Genomic DNA, 27,007 nt, shown 5'->3' on the forward strand with positions numbered 1-27,007 from the left:
ATTGTCATATCCATTTCCAATACACCAATCTCGGAGCAATTTCACTTGCCGCCACCGCCAGTCTCATTGGCAACGCAATTGGTAATTGGACTTGGAGCGGGTTGTATAACTAAGTATGGCCAGACCAGACCCGAGACCAGACCGACCGACCGCATGGCAGCCGAAACGTACGAACCGGTGCGGTGCCCAGAGTTGCCAACACAGTAGCGTGCGTCGTCAAAGTTGTGTGTAAACAATTTCGGGGCCGCTCTCTTTGCTTTTATCGCCGGCTATGGAGAGAATGGAGCTATGGTCGTCGCCGCTATTCCAGGGTGTATTAATATGAGGTGAACTATGTATCTTCGCTTATTACATTCTTTTGAGCGCACTGTTCTTCTCGTTGCCGTAGAGTTTTGTAGGATCGTACACGAGGAAATAATTAATTAATTATTCGTACAAAAAGTTAATAGAATTTGTCATTTACATGATTAAAGAATTTGGACGTGGAAAAAGAATTCAAAGGAGCGCTTTCCAGGAATGGCTAACCTTGTCTTAATACACTATCGTCTATACACCATTCCATGTTTGGCTCTCTCCCGCACTCACACTCTCTCACTTGCTGTTACACTCACACATTACAGTGTTGGTCGCTCTATCCCTATCCCCCTCTCACAACCGCATGCCGTTTGTTTATGCGCCGCTTGTCCCACATAATTTTTGTTTGTTAGTTTTTCTGCTCTTCTTCTTCCACATCTTCTTTGTGCTACTGCGTCGGCGCCGCGTCTCTGCCGGTAGACAACGATTTCGTTCTATTTTCCATTGCACACGTTTTCCGAACCCGCTTCTCACTCACTCTCTCTCTGTCTCCTACGGCCTGTATTTTTGGCAGCCACGTTGTTGGAGAGAAAAATCTCTGTGGCTAAAACCTGCCGGAAAAACCGGGCAAACAATTGCCATTGGAACAACGAGCCGAGCCGCGCATTTATTTATTTTTTTTGCCGACAATGACGCTGCAGCGCGGCCCGTTTATCGACTCAATTACGTGAGCATTTGGCGCACTCACTCTCTCGGTCTCCTCTCTACCGATCTCACGGGATTTTATGCATGTGTGTGTGTGTGAGTGGACGAATTTTGTATAAATGGGTGACAAACGATAAGAACTACTTACATACATACATTTGTAGCCTTACGTTTTTCATACTCTTGCGCAGAGGGGTATCTTTCAATCGCAGAAATGTTCACATTAATACATTATTCCTCATCATTCCAGGCTCAGTCACTTAAAAATCCGATTTCGATATTTTATAACAACCATAAAAACATTAGGCAAAAGGGTATCAACAAATTCTTCCACTGCAACCTGCATCCTCTCTTTTTATTTATATACAAATGTATTTGATTGTCGTTGTTTTTTATCGTTTGACTTTCTTTTTGTGCTTTTGCTTTGGTATTGCTGTTGGTTTTAATGGCCAGCCATCTATTTTGGCCACATATCTCGTCTCTGCGTTTGCGCCGTAGCCTTATTTCATTTTGTTCCGATTTTTTGTTGCCACTAGATAGACTCTCTCTCGCTATCACTCGTTCGCTCCGTCTCTCGCTTTGTCTCTCTAATTAACACGTTCGCATTACAATTTATTTTCATTAATAGACTGCCACCAAACTAGAACACACACATACGCAAACACACACACAAATATGGAGCATATACGTACGCACGCAACGTAAAAACAATAACGGCAGTTTTTTCTCTCTCTCTCGTTCTCCCCCCTATACCAATGTATCAACTAAATGCCTATACATTGTAGCGACGCTGTGTTTTGTTATTTGCGCGCGGGTGTTGCGGTACGGCGTCGCTGACGACGGTACCCCCACCTCACCGCTTCTACGGCTATCGGCTGCGGTTGTGTTGCTGTGATTGACTTTTTCGCCTTTGCTTGTGACACATGTGTGCACCCACACAGACGCACCGCTCCTGAGCGCAGGGCACAGAACAGCGAAGCACATTTATGTAAATGCGAGGAATGAAAGAATTACCTTTGGCCGTGCACAATGGGCCTCGCCGGCGCCAAGACAGTCGTCGAGGGGAATGTGCAATAGGACAAAACTCTGTTGTCCGATAAGCATGTTGTTGGTTCTGTAAACTCTTTTTGTCCAGAGTGACCGAATAAGGTACGGACATCAAAACGAAATCCAAAAATATGTATGATTTAAAACATTCCAAAATTATATCCATCTAACAATCCTTTTCGAGTCCATTATATGTTACAAGTGTTATGTGCTTCACACATACATTCAAATAAGCCAAAATATTCAGTGTATTCAAATACAAACTGAATAAATGTTCATTATGCAAGACATTTTCAAAGATTTTCATTTTACACCACTGAAATATCATTTAATACCACTGTCCGCTTCGAAAAACGCTGCGTCGAGAGCTAACTGTAAGTATTGCCTTCTTCTTCTTCCAGTTTTGGCAAAACAAAAACCATGTGTTTGCCACGCGCTTACGTTACGCTCTCTCTATTTCTCTCTCTTTGGCCTCGCACTTTGAGAGCAACAGCAACGCAAGCAAGTTGCTCTCTCTGCCGCGCTACAATGTGTTTTTTTCTTGCCCATCCATCTCCAAAAACAAATCAAAAGCCATCATTGCAATAAATGAGTTAATTTAGCTAATGAATATTGGCAGAGCAGAATAACGATTTGGGGGGAATGTGAGTTTCAACCTGGTAACGCCATCGAACGCTGATCAGCACTGACACTGCAGCGTAACGTCAGCAGAAGCGGCAACAACAACAACATCAAAAATATCGCGCTGCGTTTTGACCAAGGTATATTTAATAAAAGGGAAGGCCAACCCATCGTTCAATGTGCATCTATGTTTCGCAACAATATTATCTAAGGTATAGATACCACTAAGAAAAATGTATTTTTCACGGCACACAAAAACGCAATTGTTATCTCATCTTTCTGATAAGCCTGGAAAACAACTGAAACACTGGCGGACTGCCCTACCCTATGTTGGTAAGCCTTGCAATTGCATTGGTTTATGTATCTGCTTCGTGTTGCTGTTGCCCCTGCCACTGCCACTGCCCTGTAGACTGCGCGGCCGTCTCGTCTCGTGTTCATTTTGCATTGTGCCGTTCAGCGCAACGGACGTGTTCAGAGCGCGCTGGCCAAAAAAAGAAAAACAGACCAAAAAATCCAATCCAGACCAACAAACAATTACACAAACGTACACGCAACAAACAAAACGCAGTCAATACGAATAACAGTTCAAAGACGCAGTCAACACTTTTTTTTGCATTGATGTCCGTACCCAGTCGTCCCTCTGTCAAACAACTATAACAACTTGAGTAGGTATATACATACATATATGCATCTCTTTCTTGTTTTTAGTATTACGATTTTTTTACAAGTGCCAAAATATTGTAGCTGTGACATTTGCAACAAAGTTACCAAAAAAAAGTGCTGTAATTTGCCAATAAACAAAAAAAATCAAAAGAAAGAAACCGCAAAATTAGCGAAAAGTTTGCAAGTGCCGCCTGCTGATTGGTGATGGAGCGGGAGTAAGCGCGAGGCCCCAAAAGCTAAGAGAGAAAACAAACTGAAGGCAGCCAGCCCCAAAAGCAAAGAGAGGCAACGAGCCGCAAACGCAAAAAGTATAGTACGAGGTAGAAAGAGCAAGTGCGGAAGAGTGTGAGTACAAGGAGACGGACAGTGCAAGAGTGAAAGAGAGTGGGCAAGTGCGTGCGCGGAGGCAAAAACAAAATGTGAGTGCAAAATAAATAGCAAGAAAGTAAGCAAAAACAACACAAAAAAACAAACAAAAAATTAAGAAAATAAAAACCAACAAGAAAACAGATCCAACAACAAACACAAATACATACAAAACGCAGCAGCAAAACAAATCGAAAAAGCTTTAGAATAACACACACATGCAGATAAACTTTAAGCCACAAGAGAACAAAAGAGGAGAGAAGGAAGAGAACATGATAGCGACAACAACGTGGTGCTGACTTCACATATGTACTAACTTTAAAGCATCGAAGTGGATTTACCCTTTATATTTCAAGGGTTTCCAAGAAAATTCCCTCAGGGTTTTCTTTAAAAAATTGTCGATATAGTCAGATGAAAAATAAATTTCCAACATTTTGTTGAATTTATTTTAGAGAACAAATAGGGTTCTTACAAAAAAAAACTTGTTCTCTATTCCTTTAACTGCGCATACGTTTATTCCGAAGCAAAAATATACATATGTGTATCGTATGTATACTTCAGAGGTAGCAAATGCTTCCTTCTCACAAAATAATCATATCGCCTATACAAAGGATATACTAAATGTTTCAGTCGAAATCGAAAAATTATTTTTAGAGTTGCCTATCTGCCTCTCTGTCTGTGTGTATTTGTGTGTGTCACCAGAGTGCGTATGCTGTTGGTATGTGTGCGGGTCCCCCGCGTCTGCCTTGTGGTTTCGTCTTGCTCCTGTGACGCCCCCCGTACCGCATTTGTCACATTGCCCGCACGAGGTAGAACAATCACCAAAAAAAAAAAACAAACAAAAATGGATAGTAGGATAGGGGGGGGTGCTGAGGACAAGGAATCACCCGCATGCTCTTGCAAATTTCTAATAATTCTATGCCGTACATATTTCTCTGGTAATATTCTCGATAAAGGCGTCGAAAGAGGGAGAGGGCCGGGCCGTGTTATAAACATTTACTTGCGGCGCATAATTTCCAATCAATGTGTTTTTTTTTCTCTGGATTGCGAATACAGTTTCATACACGGTTAATGTGTGTGTGTGTGTTTTGTGTTGTATAGCGAGGAGAGGACTTACAGTGGTGTGCACAAATATAGTCACCATATTAATCAAGAATTTGATTAATTTTTGTGGATAAGTTGACCAATTTTTTGCAGCACATTTTTTCAGCCACACTTACACGTCTTTAACCCCCTTTATCTACATTCGTTTGCTTTTGCGGTCTCTGCGATACTTTGTATATTCCGTATTCTGATGGCCATGCCTGTATGTTGTTTTATTTTTGTGTTCGGCTGATACCCCTGTACACACACACACACATACTCACTCTCTCTCACACGACGAAGAGAGTGTGCGTTGTTGGGCAGCGTTCTGGCGTCGTGAGAGCTTGTGATCGTATCAGTTTTTGTTGTGTACCGTCGCTGCCTCCCCTCTTTCTACCGCTGGGACGCTAATTGTAAGGCTGCTGCCGCTACCTCTGTCGCCACTACCGGTGCTGCGTCCGTCCTCGTCTGATAAAGCGACCTCGCCATTGCGCCTGCCTGGCTTACTACTTCTCTCTCTTTCTCTTTTTTGTTAGTTTTCTTTTCCTCGTTTTATTGCATTGAAAAAAAAAGCTGCAGAGCCAGGCGCGCAGCGCAGATCGAAGCTCACGTGAGACTCTGCTACCGATCTTCTTCCTCCTACCCATTGTATTTGTGCAATTAGCAGCGTTGGTGGCAGAGCGGCAGCGATTATGCAACGCAATTGAATGCTGAAGGAAACACGAAAAAACACACAAAATAATGGAATACTGGAAACTTCAAAAAGCTATGCATGTGTGTTTGTGTTTTTGTGTGTCTGATGGCAATTTCCGACTTAAAAACCAATTGGAAATTGAAATTCCTTGACAGGGCCAGGCCGGTCCTAAGTGGTCTTTGGTGCGCTGTGCGGGGTAGGGTAAGGTGGATTAAAAACTAATTGAATATCGCATAGGAAAATTTTCGACATGTTGTATGCTTGTTGCAGGGGTGGGTGGTAGATGGGTGGAAAAACTATTAAAGAATCACGCAAGACGCACAACGCTGCTTGTTCCGTTAAAAGTTCTGACTTATTCTCGTTCCCACCTCCCCCTTTTGTTTTTGGTTGCCCTATGGCTGTTGTTTCGATACGCTTGAAGAACGGTATGGTATGATGATTGACACATTGAATGCACCTTCTCCAAAATTGTATTGATTAGAGTCGCAATAGGATGGAATTTTGTAGTTCCCGTTAATAGCCATCGATATGAAAGGGTATCTAAAACTTCGATCCCCTGAAGGTGGTCTAAAATTCTCTGTTAACTTTGCACCTCGCGAGCATATTGCGTGTGCGTGTGTCGTGCGTCGTGCGTCTATGTGTGTGTGTGCTTTTTTTGAGAACCCAGGCATCGACATAAGACCTGCTGCGACGGCGACGACAACTGAGGCGCTGTTTGTTGATTACATAAAAAATGAAAATAATTATGTACACTTTTGTCAGGCACAGCACACCACACACACAGAGCGAGAGAGAGAGTCGCACACGTGTGCGTGAAACTATACAAAGATACAGATACAGATACAGATGCGTATACACAAAGCACTATGCCAACACAAGTCATTCGACAACTTTGTGTGTGGTTGAGGCGATAAGATATGGCGTGGCAGCGACAGCAGCGGCAGCAGCAGCACCAGCAGCGAAATAGTGCGCAAAATGCAAACAAAAAACTTAAAAGTAGCAACAGCAACAGGAGACGACGACAGCCGTTGGCCTGCCCCTGCCACTGCCCTGTCCCCGTCGACAACTTTGTGGGTTGTTATACAACAAAAGAAAATGGAGCAGAACTCAGCACAAGAAGAAACAGTAACAGTAGATGAAGCAGCAGAAGATGCACTAACAGCTGATCAAAGATAAGCTAACAGTGGAGATTTACAGTTGCTGTGCAGAGTGAGAGAGAGGCAGGCCTGTTACAGCTGTAACATAGCAACAGGAGGATGGAAGGAGGAAACTAAGCAGAGAAAATTGATAGCAGAATCACAGTAACAGTGTAACAGTACAAACGAGTGAGAATATCCATGGAGAGCAAGGAAAACTATGATAAAAAAAAGAGGCATTTACAGGCGACAACTGTGTCATTGGCGATAAATGTAAATATGTAGAATCTGTAGACACTGAGTCCTGTAACCACTTGGCTTTATTTGGATTAAATCGTAACAGATCCTAGGTGAAACACTTTCCTACACGAATGAACATGACAATAGATCAAGGTTAGAGTGTTACGAACGTCAGCTCTTGAGCAGGAAACTCTGACAACTGCTTCGCTGGAGAAATGTATGGGGAGGTGAAGGGCTTTGCTATTCATCAGTTGTAATTACAATTGTTGTTCTCACAGCTGGGGGGTTTTTCGTTGTGGTTTTTTTTTTGTTGATTTTTTTTTTTTTTTGTTGCTGTTTATCGAAATGATATACGAGATATACATACACAAATAGTACCCTATTTGAAATGCAAACCTTGATCATTTTCCGTTCGAGCTGTGTCATAACTAGTTGCCAACTATTTCTGTTTTCTCTCTTTCTCGTTCTGTTCTCCTCTGTTCTGCTCTTATTTCTATCAATTATCAATTCATCTATTTAACTAAATGTTTAACAAAAATACACGCACACTTGTGTACATGCAGTCAGTCGGGTGCCTTTTGGCTATGGTGCAGCATTGAACATTTGCGTTTGCTTCCAAAATGTGCTAATTAGTGGGAAACGTTTATCGCATTTGTGTATATGTATGCATTTTAAGTTGTTTTTGTATGTGTGTGTGTGTGTGTGTGTGTGTGGTTGTCAATTGGTTCAAGTTGTTGGGTTGATTGAAGGGCAACCCTGGCAAACAAATAAGGCAGGGGGGTAATCAAATGTTTTTTTTCTTTCTTCATTTTCCTTTTTTTGGTTTTGTTTGTTGAGGGTTTTCAATCATCACGCACCAATGGACAAATGAATGTAAAAATTCATTTGTGGTCAATTGAACATACAGATTATCAAAATGATGGTGACATTTTTGTGGGTTGACAATGCACAACATTTGCAGGAAGAGAAGGAAGGAAGTGAGTGAAAAGAAGAGAGTGAGACTTTGGCGGGAAGCAGCGAAGAAGAGGAACACAAATTGTGTGGTCCCCAAGCCAGGGATTGCTTTCATCCTGTGGTCATTGCTTCCCTTTCTGTTACTCCTCTTTCTCTTTTTCTTCTGTACTTCTTCAATTTCCCTGATTCGCCTGACTCTAATACTTTTACATACTCTGCTCTTTGCCTCATTTTATCGTACTCCTCCTTTAACTTTTCGTACTTAAACAATCGTCCAGATTTGTATGCTTTTAATCCACTTTTTCTTCATTACATACTCCTACTTCTGTTTTTACTCCGTAATTTCCCTTAAATCTTTTTCCAGCTATATTACGTATACGCAACGATGATCGGTCTCTCTATCTGTTTCTTATCAGCCCCTGCCTGGGACTTAGAAGCGAGTAAACAACGCTTTGTGTCCACACTTTGTGTGTGTGTGTGTGTGTGTATTTTTTCTTGTTTATTTTTCTCATTTATTATTATTTTTTTTTTTGTACCCTTGTATATGTTTTGCTCTGCCCTTTTGTTTTGTTTAGTTTCGTTTTGCGAGGGAAAATGTGCTTTGTCTATATTTAGTTGTATTTAATTGCGGTTGACCCAATTTGTTGTTCTTGTAGTAGAGACACCATACCTCAAGAGTCGAGTGTATGCCTTGTGTAATTGCTTATAGTACAAAAAACAAAAAATAATAAAACAGAAGAAGAAAAAGAAGACAACATACTCTGTAGAGGGAGAATGCTGGGACGAGAGGCGAGCAGAGAGCGAGACGAGCACACGATGTGTTTATTTTTGTTGAATTCAATTGAAATTGAAATTTTAATGATCAGTTTTAGCATCGAGACGATATCACTTTGAAAGGTACGAGAGTCGGTATAGGGTACAGCGTGTGTGTGGGAGGTGGAAAGCACTGAAGGCAGTGAGGAGAGAGAGAGAGAGTGCGCCTGGCAACAGAGTTTTTTTTTGGGTGGTAGAGCGGAACGCAGTGTGCCAGACAGAGCAGGGCATCGGATAAACTTAAATGCCAAAGCAACAGCATACTAAATGCACATGCAAGCCACATGACATGTGTAAATGCAGAATGAACTACAATTTTTGGTCACATGTTGGTGGTGGTAACTCAGTGATAGAAGCAATGAACCTTATAGTATAAACTGGACTACGATCGTATTCCGAGTGGATGGAGATTGTATACATTCAACGATTATGTTTATTGGGTATTTACCCAGTTTTCTTAAATATTGTACAAACAAGAGTCATGTTATTGGCATGTTATTGGCAGGTATTTTTGTTATTATGTCAAAGACTGAAGCCCGCACAGGAAGTTCTTCCAAATAAGAAAGTCCATAAAATGTTTAAAATTTCTTCTTGGAAGTGTTTTATCAAAGTCTATACAATTACCAAGATATGGCAATAGGAACAAATGACATTTAAATTTTCCTTCGACGTTTCGTTGTATGGTCGCGCGTGGTACTGGTACTTGGCTAGTTTTGCTGTTTATTTAACGATGAATAACCATATAATGGTATAGGATTTTTTCGGATTTAGTTTTCTGTTTTGTTTTTGTTTTATCTCCTACTGTGATGCAGTGGTCCTGCCTCCTGCCTCCTCCAGTCTCATGTCTCATCTTTTGCTTCTTGCTGCTGTCTCCTCCTCCTTACCTACCATACTGATTACTTTTTATCGCATCCAAAAAGCCGGCAAACTTCCTTTTTACGCTCTTTGCCATGCCTTGCCTTTCTTTGCTGCGCTTTTCTCTTGCTTTGAGGCGCGCGTTCTCTTTTTGGTGGCTCTCTCTCTATCTCTCTTTGTGCGTGCGACAGCGTGGATGAGCATGGGTGATGAGGTCGTGCCAGGGGCTAGTGGGGGTTGTATAAATTTATTTTTATTTTCAACAAATACGAGCGACAATGCCGTCGTTGTTCAATTTTCCGCTGCTTTGCTAAAATTAAATATGGTTAAACGGCAACGACTGCATTCCCTCTCTCCTCTCTCTTGCGTGTGTGTGTTTGTGTGTATTTCGGCTTCTTGTATTTCCTGCCTGCGACCCCCTCACTACGGCTCCTCTCACCCACAATGGGGGACGGCGTGAGTGTGTGGCTGTCGCACGTGTCGATTTCGACGACGGTGTCGCTTGCTTGTTATTATACCCTTGAAGAGGCTATGATGATTATATATTTAGTATGTATTTGCAAGGCAAATAGGTACATATGTACATATGTATATTTTTAATCGGAACCAATTAATTTCTCAATTACACAAATAGTTTTTTCTTATAGTCAAACAAAGTTTAAAAAAAAATGCGTCTGCAAAGAGTATTAAAAGTTTCGGCTATCCGTTAAACTTTGCTTCCCGTAATGTTGCTATTGCTTTTGCCTCATTTTGGTCGACATTTCGATCAAAGCTCCGCCTCCTCCGATGTTGATTTTAAATTAATTTAATTATGCATTAATCAAGCACAGCCCGGTTTAGGTTTTTGTTGCTGTTGTTTTTGATTATGCAAAAAAGGCGACAAATGTTTTGCCTAGCAAGGAGGGTACTTGAAATGCTTGAAATTAAAACGATTTTTTTAATGGCTTATCTCATTTGGTTTAAATGCAATGATAATTGCTGTGCAATTTATTTATTTATAAACATTCCAAATGCTTTTTTTTTTGTGACTCACTGCGTGGCCTAAGAGTGAGAGAGAGCGCAATGAAAGGGGAGAGAGAGAGCTTTTGATGACCGGTTTGAAGCCTAGCCCAAACAGCTGTTTGTTGTGCCTGCCTCTTTGTTGTAGTCCTTGTTTATCTTTTAGTACTGCTTAGAGGACTGAGTTGGGGGGAAACAGAAGGGAGAGAGAGAGAGAGTTGTTTATGTTGTGTTACCCAAAGGGGGAGTGAGAGGTAGAACGAGAGAGAGAGAGAGAAAACTTTTGTTCACTTTTTCAATAAATGGCAATGTCATGCGCGAACGCTTCACACACGCTCTCTCTTTCCCTCATATCTCTCTCTCTCGCTCTCTCTCTCCATCTCGCTCTACAAATCTTGTTTACGATGATTTTGCTTTTGCCGGCTCTCTGTCCCGCTCATTCACACACACACACTGTGAGAGCGCACCGTGGTATGTGCTTGTGTGTGTGTGCTACCGACGCGGTCTCGGAGGAATTTTTGTAAATTGCGGCGAATGCCGCCGCCGCCTCGCTTCATTCGTTTGCCTGCTCGCGTGCCTTACGGTTCGAGATTAACTAAAATAATAAATAACAGCCCAAAAAATCAACACAAAAAATACATTTTATTTACGGTTTTTCTTTTGAGATTTACTGAGGAGTGAATGCCGACAAGCTTTATGATGAAAATCACAACAAAATGCGGTTAAATTGTATACGGAAAATATATATAAATTTTTTATTTTTTTTGACGTGATAGAAGGCGAGAGCTAATGAAAACGTGTACATCCCTCGAAACGACAACACAAACAACAGAAGCAGTTTAAAGCAGCGCGGCGTCACAGCAAGCAGCAAAATCAGTAAAAAAAAAAGCAGCGTGCAGAGAGGATCACAACCATAACAAGCAGTAGAACGCCTTGTATGGGTGTAAAAGCAGCAAGAGAAGGAGGAGCAGAAGCAGGAACAGGAGCAGAGGTATGTGGAAGTAAAACAACGGCAATATCAGCAAACGGAAGAACAGTAAAAATGGTGGAGCAAGAGAGAGCAATAGAGAGAAAAGGTAGAGGTAGAGATGTGTGTCTGTGTGTGCAAGCAGAAAAAAAAAAACAAATAAAGAGAGTGGGAGAGATGGGGGAAACAATAGCATTTACAGAGATAATAATTCTTAATTTTGGGAAATTCTTTTGGGCTCCATTTTGAAGTTTTTTTTTTTACTTTGTCCGAATCGATTTCATAATCAAGCAACTAAATGGCACGCGGCAAGAGTATAAAAATAAAAAACAAAAACTAATAAGCAAAGAAACAACAAACAAAACAAAAACCACGCGTTACAACAACAAAGAAGCAAAGAAAAACCACGTTGAAATTGTGGACAGCGCCGTCAGAGTTAAGCGTTAGCGTCGCAGCTCGTCTCGCTCTCACACACGCTCTCTCACTCTCTCTCTGCTGCTTGCCAGCCAAGCAGTTCCATATTCCCCATCAACTGTGATGTGTGCAAATAAAAGTACAGTGAAAGCTTGCCTGCCAGAACGTTTGCTCTTTGTTTGAATGTCAGAGCAACTGTTGAGCGGACGGACGAGTGTCCACTGTGCATGATGGTGGAATCCTGCTCAAAAGTGATAATAAAATCATAATCGTGAATAATTATTTTTAAAGCCACCACTATACGTTGACTTGTGTGACACACTAAAAGTGCTCCCGCTCTCTTTGCATTCTCCCGCCCATTTGGTCGCTCTCTCTATCTCTCTTTGTCTAGCCATGCTTTTTCCCGCTTTAACATGAACGCGTGAAAAGCAGTTTTGTTTTTCAAAATATATGCAAAGATTGGTCGGTCGGGTTGGGGGGTTGAATGTAGTGTGGTGGGAGAGGAACAGTGGGCAACAATTATAAACGCCAAAAGCGTTTTTCTAGCGGCCTTGTTGCGTTTTTTTTTCTGTATATGTATAAGATTTACTGTATATACACACATGCATATACATATGTATGTGTGTGTATGGTATATATAGTTTTTTTGTTATTTATTTCCAGCTCTTGCTTTATGGTCTTTTTTGTTAGGTACATAGTTTTATTTGTTAAAAATATACACATTTTCCCACTATTTTATTTTCTGATAATTTTAATATTTGTTGTTGGGGAACTTATAGTGATTTTCCACTAAATAAATAAATAAATAAGAAATATACAAATATTAGTATAAACTTTGCTTTTTGTAAGAAATATTTGTATTCTCATTTTTTAGCAGTGTTTTTGTTGCTGTTTTTATCTCCCGCGTTCTTTATAGTTTTTCTTCTTCGTTTTTCGATGAGGCGTATACGTAATGTGCAGGGAAAAATACACAGAGAGAGAGAGAGACAGAGAGAGCGAAAACAGGCAGGCATACGTCAGGGGGCATTACGTATACGCCGCGTGGTCGCGTCGCCATCGTATTTTGTACTAGCTCTCCTCCTCCGCGGCTTTTAAGTTGTTTCTGTTGTTATATCTTAAGAAAATTCTTGAATATTTAAAGATATCACCAAAAAAAAAGGCTTATCGTACAAAAAAACCTGAAATCTATCAAAAAAAAGGAAGAAAAAAGCAAAAGCGGGAAAACTCTGAAAATATAATATCCTTCATCCCCAAAAATGATCATAAAATATATACATATATTTTAAAATTAATTTCAGAAATATTTGTTTATATTTCATCAAAGCCTTGCACAAAGAGAGAGATAGGAAGAAAGAATGGCGTAGAAAGAGAGAGAGCTCGCGGAGTGAGAGCGAGAGAATTGATTGCCGCCATACGTTTTTTGCAGTATATACTCTCAAAAAATGCTCAAGCAGATGTTGTTGTTGTGTTTGCTCTTTCCTTTTGATTTTTGTTTCGTTTTCGTTTAAGCTTTTTTGTTGCTGTGCGTTCTTTTCATTGTTTTTGTTGGCTGTTTTGGCTATTCCAGTTTTTGTTGCCTGTTATCTTGTTGATGGCCGGAAGCATGCGAAAGCTTTTTTGAGCTCTCTTTCGCCCGCTCTCTTTCTCCCTCCCTGTCTCTCACAATCTCTCTTTTGTTGTTACGTGAAATGTTTGGAAAGCTGTGGCAATAGTTTGTGGTTTTTTTTTATTTTTATACGATTGCTTTTATAGAACAAAAAGAAAAATAAAAATAAAAAGGACAACAAATGCCACAAAGAAATTAAATGAAAATATAATTAAATTTCATTTCTGCTTTTTTTATTTTTATTTATTTTTTGCTAAAGGCCACAGCGCAGAAAGCCGGCATCTAATACATTTCCATGCCCCTCTCTTCATCTGTTTCTCTCCTCTCCCCTCTCTCTTTTGCATATTTTGTTTACTTTTTTGTTTTGTTTGATTGTTTTTGATACTTTTTTCATTCTCACGCTTCTTTACATTCGTTGTTATTTATTGTATTTAAAGAGGAAGCCACTCATTTAACATTTTCTCCATATAGATTTTCACATCCATCTCTTTATATCTCTGTTGCGTTCTTCCTCTCTATCTCTCCTTCTCTGGCTCTTCAATTGGGCGACAATTTTCACAACAACAAAAATCATGCTGGTGGCTGTTGGTCGATGGGGAGGGGGGGGATGGGTGCAGAGAAGTTGAAGAGGGCAGGATGTTCAGTCGCACGATGATTACACGCAGTTTTTTTTTTTTTAGTTTGTACAGTGGGTGCCAGGTATTAAGATAGCACAGGGTATGCTATGGGTGGATACTGCTTGACCATCGGAGAGTGTAACTGTTTCATTTTAGTTTTTACTATTTCTGCAAGATACATCTTTCTCTCTCTCTCTCTCATGATTAGTCATTCATTTTTTTGTACTAGATGTGGGGGAGCAAACATTATGGTTAAGTCAGTTTAAGGGTATCAAGGGTGCGCTAATGTGCAAGTAGTTCGTTTAATAAAAAAGTGTCAGCAAGAAATGCTCGATTCCAAGTATTTTATCGGATAAGGATGTCTCGGAAAGGCTGCAAGTGTTATTTCTGGTACAGCGGCATTTCTTGCTCAAAATAAACAGCATTGTATCCTTAAGGTCAAAGTTCACTTTCCTATTGTGGAACGGGGGATACCGAAAGTCGTGTCTGTGTTACATGTTTTTTTTTTGGTGGTTTACTGCTAAAGTGGCTCTACCCCCCTCTACCCCTGTTAGAATGCTCATTATATAGCATATAGCATATAGCATATACTTGATGTACATACATATATCGGTTTTTGTATCTATGTGTGTGTGTGTGTGTGGTATATCTGAATGAATCATCATTCTACATGAACACAATCATCAGCAACGGCCTCATCCAGTGGCTGGCCCCTGGCTGGCGTTTCATTAGCGATTGTTGTTGTTTATGTTCTTTATTTCAGTTTTTTATTAGCAAAGCAAGCAGCACACGCTCAGGTACAGTTACCACCATGTGCTTGTGCTGCTTGCTTGCTGGCTAATTGGGGGAGAGCCACCGGCTAGAGAAGAGTGCCACCAAAATGCAAGCGTAGCCTCATTTCCTCTTCCTTCTTCTTGTTTCCTTTCTCCTCACCACACACTCGCACACTTCCATTCATCCTTGGGCACACTTATCCCCTTGTATTCCATCATTCTATCCACTGAATGCACTGACTGACGTTTGTGGGTGGCGGCTGTCCACCCCGATGACATTTAAAGCAGCTGCCTGCCTGCCTGCCTGCTGATTCTTCCTTCCAATGCTTCCTCTCCTGCGTTCCTTCCAAACTGCTTGCCAACCCCAAAGGTCTGCGGGTCACAGAACATTTGACGTTTCTAGAACGAAAAATGTGACTAGGTGGGGGCGGCGTCTCCTCCTAATCTCCACACATTCAAAACAACAACAACATCGAAGGAGAGAGTGAGACAAAGAAAAGACAAATAATAAACAAAATAAAATGAAAAGCGAAGAGAAGAGAGGAAAAAGAGCGGCTTCTCTCTCTCTCTCTCTCTCGTTGGAAAGCAAACAAAAAAGATAAACAAAACAGAGCATATGCAAAAGACAAAGAGACGTGAAAGAGAGAGAACGCGCTGTGTTTCGGAATTTAAGAGAGCGAAGCGTATCGGTGCGGTGGCGGCTGTGTATCGGAACGTCATTCAAGCGGCTACCACCACCACCATCACAGTATCTGTTTGTTTTTACTTGTGGCTGCCTGTGTGTGTTTAATAAATAGTTGCATTTGTTGTTGTTCTTGTTGTTGTTGTCTCTAAGCGGCCATATTTGCTAATTAATTATGTCAAAGGCAGCCATAGCCGTAGCTATAGCTCTCGCGCCTTCGGGTAAACACACACCTCTCCGATGCCATTCCACCTCACGTTTTCACACCCACCCCCCACACCACACAACCCATACACAGACACTGCTCTTCGCATTGGCCTGTCCCTCACAAAAACCACGTTGTTCCAAAGGTTAAAACATACAAGGTGAGGCCTTTCCAGAGAGTGCTCCCTGGAAAGTCACAAAATGTTCTTCTTTGTGTATCGTTGCCTTAATATGTAAAGGACGGAGGAGGAGCGAGAGAACGTGTCAGAAAATAGGCAACTTGAAGACCAACCTTTCACTCTCTCTCTCTTTTTACCTCTCCCTCACACTTATATCGTGCAAAAATGTTTCAAATTGTTTATATATTTTTTTTTATATTGGTTTTGCCGCTAGTTTTCTTGTTGTTTCTTGTTTTCCAGCAGCAGCAGCAGCAGCAGCAGCAAAACAAAGTTGTCAAGACAACGACGTAAACTTTCGAAAATTGGTAGAGGAAGGCCAGCTTCAGAGGCCGAAGCTTTTGATATACATATATATATGTACTTGCGGATCGATCGCTATATGATATTTATCATATCATTCGATATCGATTGAATTTTAAAATTTTAAGACTGAAAAGGTTGGAAATGTTTATTTGTTTATTTTTCTGCATTGCAAAGTCATAAATACCCCGCTCAGCAAAGGGTATGAAAATACTGCGTCGCAGCGTTGCTCCCAGAGCCTTGTCTATTTATTTGAGATGCCACTGTGACGGGCGAGCGGGAGAGACGGCGTTGCGACGCCGCCAGTTTTGGAGGTCGTCGTAGCCAGTAGTAGTATAGAGGCAGCGGCAGAGGAGGGAGCTTTTTATTTGTTTTTGTGCTCTTCTTATTGTTGTTTCTCTGTTGCTATCGCTTTGTGCGTTTTGTTCTCAGTCGGTCGTTCTCGTTTGTTGTGGCGCGCTTTATTGTTGTTGCTGCTCTTTGCACATGCAAAACAAAAAAGAGGATAGAGAGACTAAGAAGAACAACTAACGGCATGTCAAAGTAAATTTCTTTAATTGTGTGTTTCTTGTTGTTTTTACCTATACCGTTGGAATGTACATATATTTCGGCTATGTTAAAAATCAATAAATAATAATACACTTTGTTGGCTGCCACCCCCCCCATGACACCTACATATAGCAGCCGTGCTATGTGCCGCCGCTTGCCTGCGCCTGACAGCAAAAACAGTTGGCCCAAAAAAGGCAAATGAATATTCAAGTTAATTGCAAACTGCGCTTTAGGGTGGTGAATGAATATTAGATGAATTAAATTGTTGGACGGCTAAGTGAAGTAATTATTGATTTGAAGGCTTGAAGACTGAGTAAAGTAAATGATCACAAAGAATGAAATAATCCTTAAGACTGAGTGGAAGCAACAAGAGAGAATGAACTAATGATGAATGAAGGAATAAATAAATATGAGAAAAAATTAATGAAGTTTCTTCTGTGATGTCTTGAAAAATCGAACGGGATCATCGGGTAAAAACTGTAGCTTGGGTGTATACAGGAATGCATATGTAAGTACATTTATACATATGTACATATGTATTTATGCAAAAGAGAAATAATGAGATGGGGGTTGTGGGTGAATGCTTGAATGAAATAATAACCTTTGGACTCTCTCTGTCATTTATTGCTGTTTCTGTTAGATTTTCATTCTCTTCGATTGCAAACATAGAAAAACAAACTATAACCAAAGCCCAAAACTCAAACACATGAACCAGCCAGACACGAAAGACACGAAACTAAAATGAAAACTGCTGATAAGATAATCCACTAATCACTCACACATGCCAGTAGAGTCAGCAGGCAGCAGTCACAGCACTGGGCAGAGCAGCAGGCAGCAGGAGTGACTGAGTCCGAGAGAGCGGGAGGGCAGGTGGAACCTAGCAGTCAGACAGAGCGCGCTATTTGCTGCCAGCGACTCTAATCGACGCGAGCCGGGCCGGGCCTGTGGGTGACGTCGCCGACGTTGTTGCTGGCGACGCGTCGCGTCATAAAACGGCAAAAAACGCTAACACGCGTAAACAAGCTAAGCAGCAATAAAATGGCAGCAACAAACGAGAGAGTAGCAGCAGCAGCAGAGATAGCCAGACAGAGATAGACAGACTGAGATAGCCAGAGTGGGAGAGCAGCAGAATTGAGCACACAGTCGCGGTCAAAGTAATAGGAATAGTTATGATACTAAGAAGGATATGGTAATTATGCAAACTACAGCAAGTTTTATTTGGGTGGAACAATCGCAAATATCATGTACGACAAATCGAATAATCAAAAAAATATTTATATGCATTTATTTATTTATGTGCATAATAAGATACAAATTAAATACTTAAGATTTGTGTACTATTTGATATTCATGTACATATGTATGTATGTGTAATATTGTGTGTTCATTCAGCAGCAGTTGCACTATTATTATGCCCGTTGCTGTATGAACACATGCGCGTACATTCGTTGTACGTGTGCAACAATGCGCAGCAAAGTAGGCAATCAATGCTGTGTGAAGGACGTTCGTTGCAGCATCGACAAAAAAAACAATGTGTCTAGTCATGCTCACGACATCCAATTAATGACTGGCATGCCCCAAAGTGCAGCAACATTGATAATTTCGCCAATCAATCATTATATCATCAAAATGGCAAAAAAAAACTTGATGAAATGTATCTGAGTAAAATTAGCAAAATGAGCAAAATGATTGCTCAAAAGAATTTCAGATTTAGCGATGAGACAATATCTTACAGATACAGACGAGTGAGCCACTCATGTCATGATCGCTGGCTGAATGGTGATGATGGTGATCTGAGTCAGTCAATAAGATTTACTTTAATTGTTGAAATCAAAATAAAACAAAACAGAGACATCTGATTTTCTTATAAATAGAAGAAGAGTGACTCAACATTTATTTTTTTTATGCTGGTGAATTCTGGGGGAATTAAAATATTCTCTTCGAGTTCTCTAATTTGTTGCGATTATGAATCGTGAAATAAAAACAAATAGTATGTGTCCTTTGGCTTATGGGTAATTTGTTTATCGATTCAATGTAAAAATAAATTCTTACGATTGTCATGCCCTCGCTAACGCCCTCTTCTCTCTCTCTTGCAGCATGTCCACAGATAATCCCACACAGCTGCTGACCACGCGGGATCTTGGCCAATTGCGTGGCCATCTACAGGCGACAACAGCGCCAGCGACGGCACCAAGTGCCGTACATGGATACCGCAGCGTAATCCCCCCACCTATCAGCACCTCAGCAACAGCACCTGCACCAGTAGCAGTAGTAGTATCATCAACAGCAGCAGCAGCACCAGTATCAACATCATCTTCCGTAATATCAGCAACATCATCCACCACGAGTAGCAGCAATAGCAGCAGCATTCATCACGGAGGTGGCAACATGCAGGCCACCAGCTCAAAATATGTCGTCATCCAACCGAACCACAATGGCGGCTTCACGGCCTACGATAGTAGTGCCAGTGCAGTAGCCACCTCGCCCACGGTCGGCGGTGGTGGTGCCGCAACGGGTGGAAATATTGTTCTTTTAGCCGCCGAGCCCCTGGAAATGGGTTCGGCCGATGCATTGGCCGCCGCTGCAGCGGCAGCAGCGGGGGCGGACGATGGAGAGCTGCGCTCCTTGTCGTGGCTGAGCGACAGCAATCTGATCAAGGGTATTGTCACGAGCAGCGGCCCCACAACGGCCGCATCGCAGGCGAAAAGGGCAGCAGCTGTGGCCCTCAAGGCTCCTGCGGCAGTCTGCCTTGTCGGCGATCTAATTGAGGAGCTGCCGGCAAGCAGCAACGATATGGCGGATGCGGGTGAGCAGCAGGGGACGCCGGGTGGCGTCTACAGTACCACGACAGTGCACAAGGGACCCAGCGGCACCACTACAGTGGTGGAGTACAAGGCCACCAAGACGACGACGACGGCCACAAGAACAAGCTACATGCCTGTGGTGGTGACCAGCAGCAACAGCAGCATCATCACACCAGTAGCACAAGCCACCATTTCGCCCGCCAAGCAGCAGCAACAGCAGCAGCAGCAGACCCAACAGATCTATGTGACCAGCAATGGGACGGGTTCCACAACATACAATACCTCCTCCCCCCCATCCATGGCCACGGTCTCTGTTTCGTCCGCCCTGCCCTGTTCGCCGAATAATAACAGCAACCACCACAATACCACCACCCACCATCCCCACAAGAAATATCTGCGGGAGAAGATGAACGTGGACCACAGCAATCATGTGGCCTCCACGGTGACGGTTGTCAGTTCGCCCGCATCCTCCAACAATTCATCGCTTAGCTCCACCTCCGCTTCCGCTTTCGCCTCCGCCTCCTCCATGTCGGCTAATGGATCATCGGGGGGCATCAATGGGGCTGGAAATAGTCCAGGGCCCAAGGCAGCCAGCAGCTATACCACCGTCTACGAAACGGTTAAGTTCTCTGGCGCTGGAACAACGCCCTGCAGCAGCAGCAGCAGCAGCAACAACCACAGCAACAGCAACAGCAACAGACAGCACCTGCCCGATCATACGACGCTGATAACCACAACGGGATTGATCAGTGCCTCGTCCCTGACGGGCAGCTATAGTTTTGTGAATCATTTGGCTGGATCCACGCATGTCATGTGAGTATCTCGTGGAACTCTGCCTCTAGGATGACAGTCAATAAAACTAATCTCTCTCTATCTCTATCTGATTTTTGGCAGGGCTTCGACGGCACCAACTGAGACGACTCTGGGGGGAGGCGGCAGCATCTACTACACCAATGCCACGCCAATGCAACAGCAGCAGCACCTGCAACAGCAACAGCAACAGCAGCAGCAGCAGCAGCGTGGCATGCATGTGTCTGTGTCGCCGCCACCGCCGCCAATCAATGCAACAATGGGGGGTCATAATGGATCTGGATCTGGATTGAATCTGCGAAGCCCCAACAGCTACAGCAGCTACGAGAATGAGGATTCGCTGAAGGAGTTCGATATGACAGTAAACTCCAGGATGCATACGAGCACCCCCCAATATGTGGCAGCGGCAGCAAAGAGCAGCAGCTACAACAACAACAACGCCAACAGTTCCTCCAATACCACCAACGGAGCCGGTGGTGGTGGTGGTGCAGGCAACACACCACAGAAGCAAAAGCATCCGAACAATGTGCCATACGATCCGCTAGTGCATACAAACAACAAGCCGCCATATAGCTTTAGGTGAGACCCAAGCCGATCCTCGGTTTGATTCAATCAAGAAATTGATTTCCAATTATTCCCTGCAGCTCCCTCATCTTTATGGCCATTGAGGGCTCGAACGAGAAGGCGCTGCCTGTAAAAGAGATCTATGCTTGGATTGTCCAGCACTTTCCATACTTCAAGACGGCCCCCAATGGCTGGAAGAACAGTGTGCGGCACAATCTGTCGCTAAACAAGAGTTTCGTTAAAGTGGAGAAGGCCCCCAATATGGGCAAGGGTTCGTTGTGGCGCGTAGAGCCGCAACAGCGTCAAAATCTCATCCAGGCCCTCAATCGGTCGCCATTCTTTCCAAATTCAGCGGTGGACAAGATCAGTACATCGCTGAAGAGTCCCAATGGGCAGGGGGCAGCCCTGTCATCATCCGGCGGATACGATGGCATTGATGGAGTGGCTGCCGCCTCCACCGCTGTCTCCACCAATGGAATGGGAATGGGAATGGGCTGTGGCAACTCTGCGGCTCCAGTGGCACTGGTCACACCCACAAAAAGCAATGGCCTGGTGCTCGCCAACGGTGGTGCTAGTCAATCGGCCGCCATGCCAAACAGTCCATTGGCGAACGCTGGCGGAGGAGGCAATGCCAGTCATGCGCGTGTCGATCCGAAGCTGTTCCCCTATTTGTCCAAGGCCTTCAGCAAAATCCGCGAGGATGGTGGGCCGCCCACGCAGCAGCTGCTCCTCGGCGAAGCCCTCGATGACGAGGTCTCCGGCGAATATGCGGGCAACCAAAACCACAACAGCGTCAGTGGCAGTGGCAGCGGCAGCGGCAGGTACATCTATGTGGGAAACGGAGTTGCTGGTGCTGCTGCTTCTGCTGCCGCCCCAAATGCAAGTGGAGATGGCATTAACTTTGAGCGACTGGCGCGCGATTGCGGGGCTGACAGCATGGACGATGTGCATGCTGCGGCGGCCATGCTCTTCCTAAAACACGGACCAAAGGCCTTCACCGAGTCCTTTCAAAATGGGTAAGCTGTTGTGGCACGCTCTCTTAATCCGGCAAATCTTATTATCCCTACCTCTCTCTGTCTGTCAAAGGGCCCCAGTGATTACGAGTTCGCCTAGCGAGGATCACACGTATTCCGCGGGCGGCAATAGCAATGCGGACAGCGGCGCTTCCACACCTCTTATGAATGGCAATATCCTGGCGGGGCAGACACCAGCCCAGATGCAGCTGCAGGCGCAGGCTAATGCCGGCGCAGGATCGGACAGCAATTGCGCCAGCTCTGATGCGGCCTACGACAGCAGCGAGGAGAAGTGAGTCTCCTAATGCGTGCGCGGGGTTATTGAGTCAACCTAATTCTGCTCCCCTTCTTCTCCACAGTCACAATATTACGCCCGAGGAGTTGGCCGATCAGCAGCGACATCGTGATGGTGTCGACGCATTGCTCTCACTGTCGCGCTCATCCATCGTTGAGTGCGGGTCGGTGGCCACCACGCACTACCACAGCAACGGGAGCAGCGGCAGCAGTCACGGCTCTCCGCACAAGCGCCCCTCCAGCCACAGTTTGGAGGAGGAGCACGAGCACCACCTCCTGCAACAGTACCAGCCACTGTTGTCGTCCACATCACAGACTGTCTACACGAATGGCAGCGGCAGCAAGATGGCACTCCTCAGCAGTGCCGCCGCCAATGTGGCGTTGGCCCAACAGCAGCAACAGCAGCACCACCAAATCCATCAGATGCACCAACAGCAGCATCATCAGATACAGCAGCACCAGCATCAACAGCATACAGATCCGTTCGGCAGCGTGAGTGGCAGCTACTTGGCTGGGTTGAATCATTGCCTGCCCGCTGCAACGGGAGCTGGAGGACAGGCGGCCATGTTACCCAACATTCTCAGTGCTGCGATGGCCAATGCTGCAGTAGCAGCAGCAGCAGCAGCGGCAGCGGCCAAGAATAAAGTGAAGCCTGTGCGGGGATTGCGTACAAAGATCAAGCGCAAGTCCGCATGGATGCGGTGAATGTGGCGCCAGGCCGGAGGCCGCCGGAGGACCATCTCCTAGCCCCTCTATAGACACTCGCATGTCCCCTCCATGGCCACGTCCCCTGTGTTGTTGTCTCTTTCTAATTGCAATTTGTTCAAATAAGAGCATTTAGTCGTAAGATTTAGTCGATTCCCTCGCCTTCTTTTCCTCCTCTTCCTACTCCACCCCCCCCCCCCCCCACCGCCACCGCTCATCTTTTCTTATCCTTTATTTTGAATGTGTGTGTGCTACTCCTTTAATCCTTGTGTTTGTTATACAAATTGATGACTATTTTTTCATAGGTTTTAGTTTAGTTTTTAAACGTCTTTTGGACTTGATTCGGTCCTCGCTTGTTGGCCATTTCTTCAATATTTGACACACACGTTTTTTACGCATCATCTATTGAAAACAACAACCCTCAACCTAAACGATTGTAATTAATTAATAACTTAAATAATTGTTCCCTTTTGCTTCCCCGAACTTTGGTTTTTTTCAATTTTAGTTTTTTTTTTAGTTTGTAATACTTTTTAATTGTTCAAAAATGTTTTTACGACAAAGATGAAAATCGAAGAAACGAAAAATTGTAAATTGAAAATCGTAGATCAAAAATTGCTTCAGGAGAATATTATTTTAAGCTTTTGCTAAAAGTGTGGTGTAGATGTAGAAGAACTTATTTCATTGTTTTTTAATGCACAGCCCTGGATCTTTTCGGCTTTATGTCATAATTTCTAGCGTATCAGAGGGAGAGACAGAGTGGCAGGCAGAAGGACGGTTTACATATGTCAAACGACAGACAGACAAATGAAACAATCACAAAAAATTCATTTAAGTAGGAAAATTCTCAACAAAATAATGAAACGAGAAACAACAAAAACTAAATAAAAAACAAAAAAATGGTAAAACAAAGTTAGCAAATAATTGTAAAATACAAAAAAAAAAAGCAAGCAATTGTAACAAAAAGAACAAGTAAGAAATTGTACAAAATGGGAGAAAGCATAATAATTGCAAAGCAAAACGAAGGCATCAAATTTGTTAAATGAAAATAAAAGAATAAAGTAATACAAAAAACTATGCATTAAATTGTAAAAAGCAAAGGAAAGCAAAACATAAAAATTGTAAAACAAGCAAGAGGAAAAAAACAAGAACCAACAATTTTATACAAAGAGCAACAAATTGTAATATAGTATTTTTTTTTTTAATTTTTTTTTTTTGCTGTAAGCAAAATGTTTTTTTATACAAATAAGAATCACACACACACACTCAGACACATGAATGGAAAACTACTTGCATGATATATAAAAAAAAAAATATATATATATATATAGAAGATAGAATGAGAGAAAGAAAGAGAGAGAGAGAAAGAAAGAAAGAAAGAGAGAGAGAAAGAAAGAAAGAAAGAGACAGAGAAAGAAAGAAAGAGAGAGAGAAAGAAAGAAAGAGAGAGAGAAAGAAAGAAAGAGAGAGAGAAAGAAAGAGAGAGAGAGAGTAATATATAAGCAGGAAGCCCAGACACACCTAGCGCCTTATGAAACGAGTCCTTAGCAAAAGTTAAATGGGAGATGTTGAGAATTGTTTGAACTGCTTTGTTATACAGATATGCGATCTATATGTAGATATATGCTATATATACTATATACTGCTAGAACACACCCAACACGATGACACTCAAGAAAAAATGTTAAATCAAAGATATTTAGATATAAGTTAAAGCCACAAAGCAAAAGCGAACCCCTTAATTAAGTAAGGCCCCCCTCATCCCCCCTTCCACCATCCCTCTAATGGTTACGTAGTTTAAATGCTAAAAAATTGTTAATCAGACTCTAAGCAGACTTCAGTTGAAATCAGAACCCTCTACCCCCCTCTAAATCAGAGCCTAGAACGAATGTGTATATACCCAAAATTATTCAAAAGAGCCGTTGAGACGATGTTGCAATCTATGCAAAAAACATAAAAGCAAATCCTATATACATATATATATACATCTGTGGAAACCAAGAAATACTTATTACCATATAAATATACATATATATATATATATATGTATATCTATATGAAACGAACAGAGGAGGGACGAAAACTGGACAAAGAACGCCCCAAGTGTATACACTTCATGTACCTTTTTAGCAAAAAAAAAAAAAAAAAAAGAAAAACAAGCAAAGAACGCATTAAAAAGTTATATAATTAAATTAAAAACTAAAACTAAACTGGATGTTGATGTCAAAGAAACCAATCTGCTAGTTGTTGCAACAAAGAGAACCAAAAACAAATGAAACAAATTTTGAAATGTTTTTGTTTGTTTGCTCAAAAATTTTAATATTACGATTCTTTTTTATACCCGTACTCAAAAAAGAGTTAAGGGGTATATTCGATTTTTGGTAAAAGTGTATGTGTGTAACGCAGAGAAGGAAACGTTTCCGACCCCATAAAGTATATATATTCTTGATCAGCATCAATAGCCGAGTCGATATAGCCATGTCTGTCTGTCCGTCTGTCTGTCTGTCTGTCTGTCTGTCTGTCTGTCTGTCTGTCTCGATGAGCGCCTAGATCTCAGAGACTATAAGAGCTAGGGCAACAAAATTTGGTTTCCAGACTCATGTGATATCCCACTACTACAAGTGTATTTCCAAATTTCGCCCCGCCCCCTTCCGCCTCCACAAAGGATGAAAATCTATGGCAGGCACAATTTTAAAGAAACGATAAAACTAAAACTCTACGCAGTATCGTAGAGAATGCCCATATCTACCAGATTGCCGAATCTGAATCAGATCGGATCATAATTATAGCCAGATTGAAGAAATTAATTTTCATTTACTGATTCTCTTTCTCGCTCGCACACTCTGCCGCGTTCAGTGCGCGAGCAACCCCTAGCGGAGGAGAATTTTTGTAAAATGTAAATTCTAAATTCTAAAATTCTAAAAAATCATATGCTCAAAAATGTATATACCGACTGAGTACGGGTATAAGTAGAGTTATGTTATGTTTTATGTTATTATTACTATTATTTTTTTTTTAGTTTAATAACGCGAGAATGGCCTTGAAGCGCATGTGGGGATAGGGCGAACGGTGTGTGTGTGGAGGAGAAGGAAAAACAAAAACATCAAAATTATTGTATAACTTAAGCTTAAAGGACCCCTCTCGGAGCCCAGCCACACCAAACCACAACACAACACAGCACACCACACCATGCCATGCCACGATCATCCATGCCCCGCGAAAGACAATCGTCGCCCGAATTGTTGTCGTTTTTCGCGCTTAAGTTGAATACAGTTGAAAGTTCTATGTAGCTCTAGGACACACACAACCTACACTCTACACATATAAATATCTATATACATACACACACACACTACATACACGACAATAGCAAAGTACATAGATACATATATAAATATTGTTATAAACCATTAAGCTTTATTGTTTATACAGAAACACACTTATATTATATATATATATATACGAAATCAACGGATAAAAAAAGAGAGAGAGAGAGCAGGTGGAGACTATTCGCCTGATCCGATCTTAACCGATACGATCTGATCCGATACGGTACAATGGTTCTATACCCTATACCCTTCTTCTGCCCGCGATGAGCAAAACTGTTTTGTTAATGTTTTTTTTTTCTTCTATTTTATTATTATGCAACATCATTATTATTATTATTACCATTACTATTACTATTATTATTATTGAGATATATATATGCATACATATATGTATATATATATTCGATTTTAAAACTTTTTTGCATACCAAATACACACAAATCAATATGTGAAATAATTTCGTTTGATTCGTTATCTTTTTTTTGTGTATTACGGAACCGACTGAATTGGGTATTCCGATTTCCGTATTAATCCGATCAGGATGTGTTAAAATCGGAGTACCGGAATATCAGTGTGTTGAGGCACATTCCTCGACGGTGATATAATAAAGCTCCATCTCTCTCTAAAGGAAGACGTCCGGCCATGGGGATTGATTTCCCTCAATACACTTACCCATCATGTGCTCTTCATTCGTTGATGGATCGTGAACTGTGAATTTAGTCCATAGTTG

At 42.2% G+C, this 27,007-nt stretch overlaps 1 protein-coding gene across 5 annotated transcripts; it reads left to right on the forward strand.

Moving 5' to 3' along the window:
• Positions 1-306: 306 nt before the first annotated feature.
• Positions 307-23,140, forward strand: LOC111071609 (pneumococcal serine-rich repeat protein). Of its 5 annotated transcripts, XM_022363043.2 has the most exons (7): positions 3,273-3,332; positions 11,247-11,461; positions 18,858-20,378; positions 20,460-20,954; positions 21,020-21,955; positions 22,026-22,244; positions 22,312-23,140. In XM_022363043.2, exons 3-7 carry the CDS (start codon positions 18,859-18,861, stop codon positions 22,949-22,951), a joined length of 3,810 nt encoding a protein of 1,269 aa, XP_022218735.2. In that variant the 5' UTR covers positions 3,273-3,332; positions 11,247-11,461; position 18,858; the 3' UTR covers positions 22,952-23,140. The 5 variants fall into 5 exon arrangements, with proteins under 5 accessions (XP_041452122.1, XP_022218736.2, XP_022218735.2 ...); XM_041596188.1 differs by lacking the exons at positions 3,273-3,332; positions 11,247-11,461 and adding an exon at positions 307-326; XM_022363044.2 differs by lacking the exon at positions 11,247-11,461 and having other exon boundaries at positions 3,267-3,332.
• Positions 23,141-27,007: the final 3,867 nt, after the last annotated feature.

Source organism: Drosophila obscura, unplaced genomic scaffold (genome assembly GCF_018151105.1).
Source record: "Drosophila obscura isolate BZ-5 IFL unplaced genomic scaffold, ASM1815110v1 contig_97, whole genome shotgun sequence".
Lineage (NCBI taxonomy): Eukaryota > Metazoa > Arthropoda > Insecta > Diptera > Drosophilidae > Drosophila > Drosophila obscura.

Excerpts from the sequence above, each read along its gene's own strand:
- LOC111071609 (XM_041596189.1), top strand. The coding sequence starts at position 17,931 with ATGATACTAAGAAGGATATG. Across the intron at positions 17,951-18,857 it reads ATGATACTAAGAAGGATATG|CATGTCCACAGATAATCCCA; the intron begins GTAATTATGCAA and ends TCTCTCTTGCAG. Across the intron at positions 22,245-22,311 it reads TACGACAGCAGCGAGGAGAA|TCACAATATTACGCCCGAGG; the intron begins GTGAGTCTCCTA and ends TCTTCTCCACAG.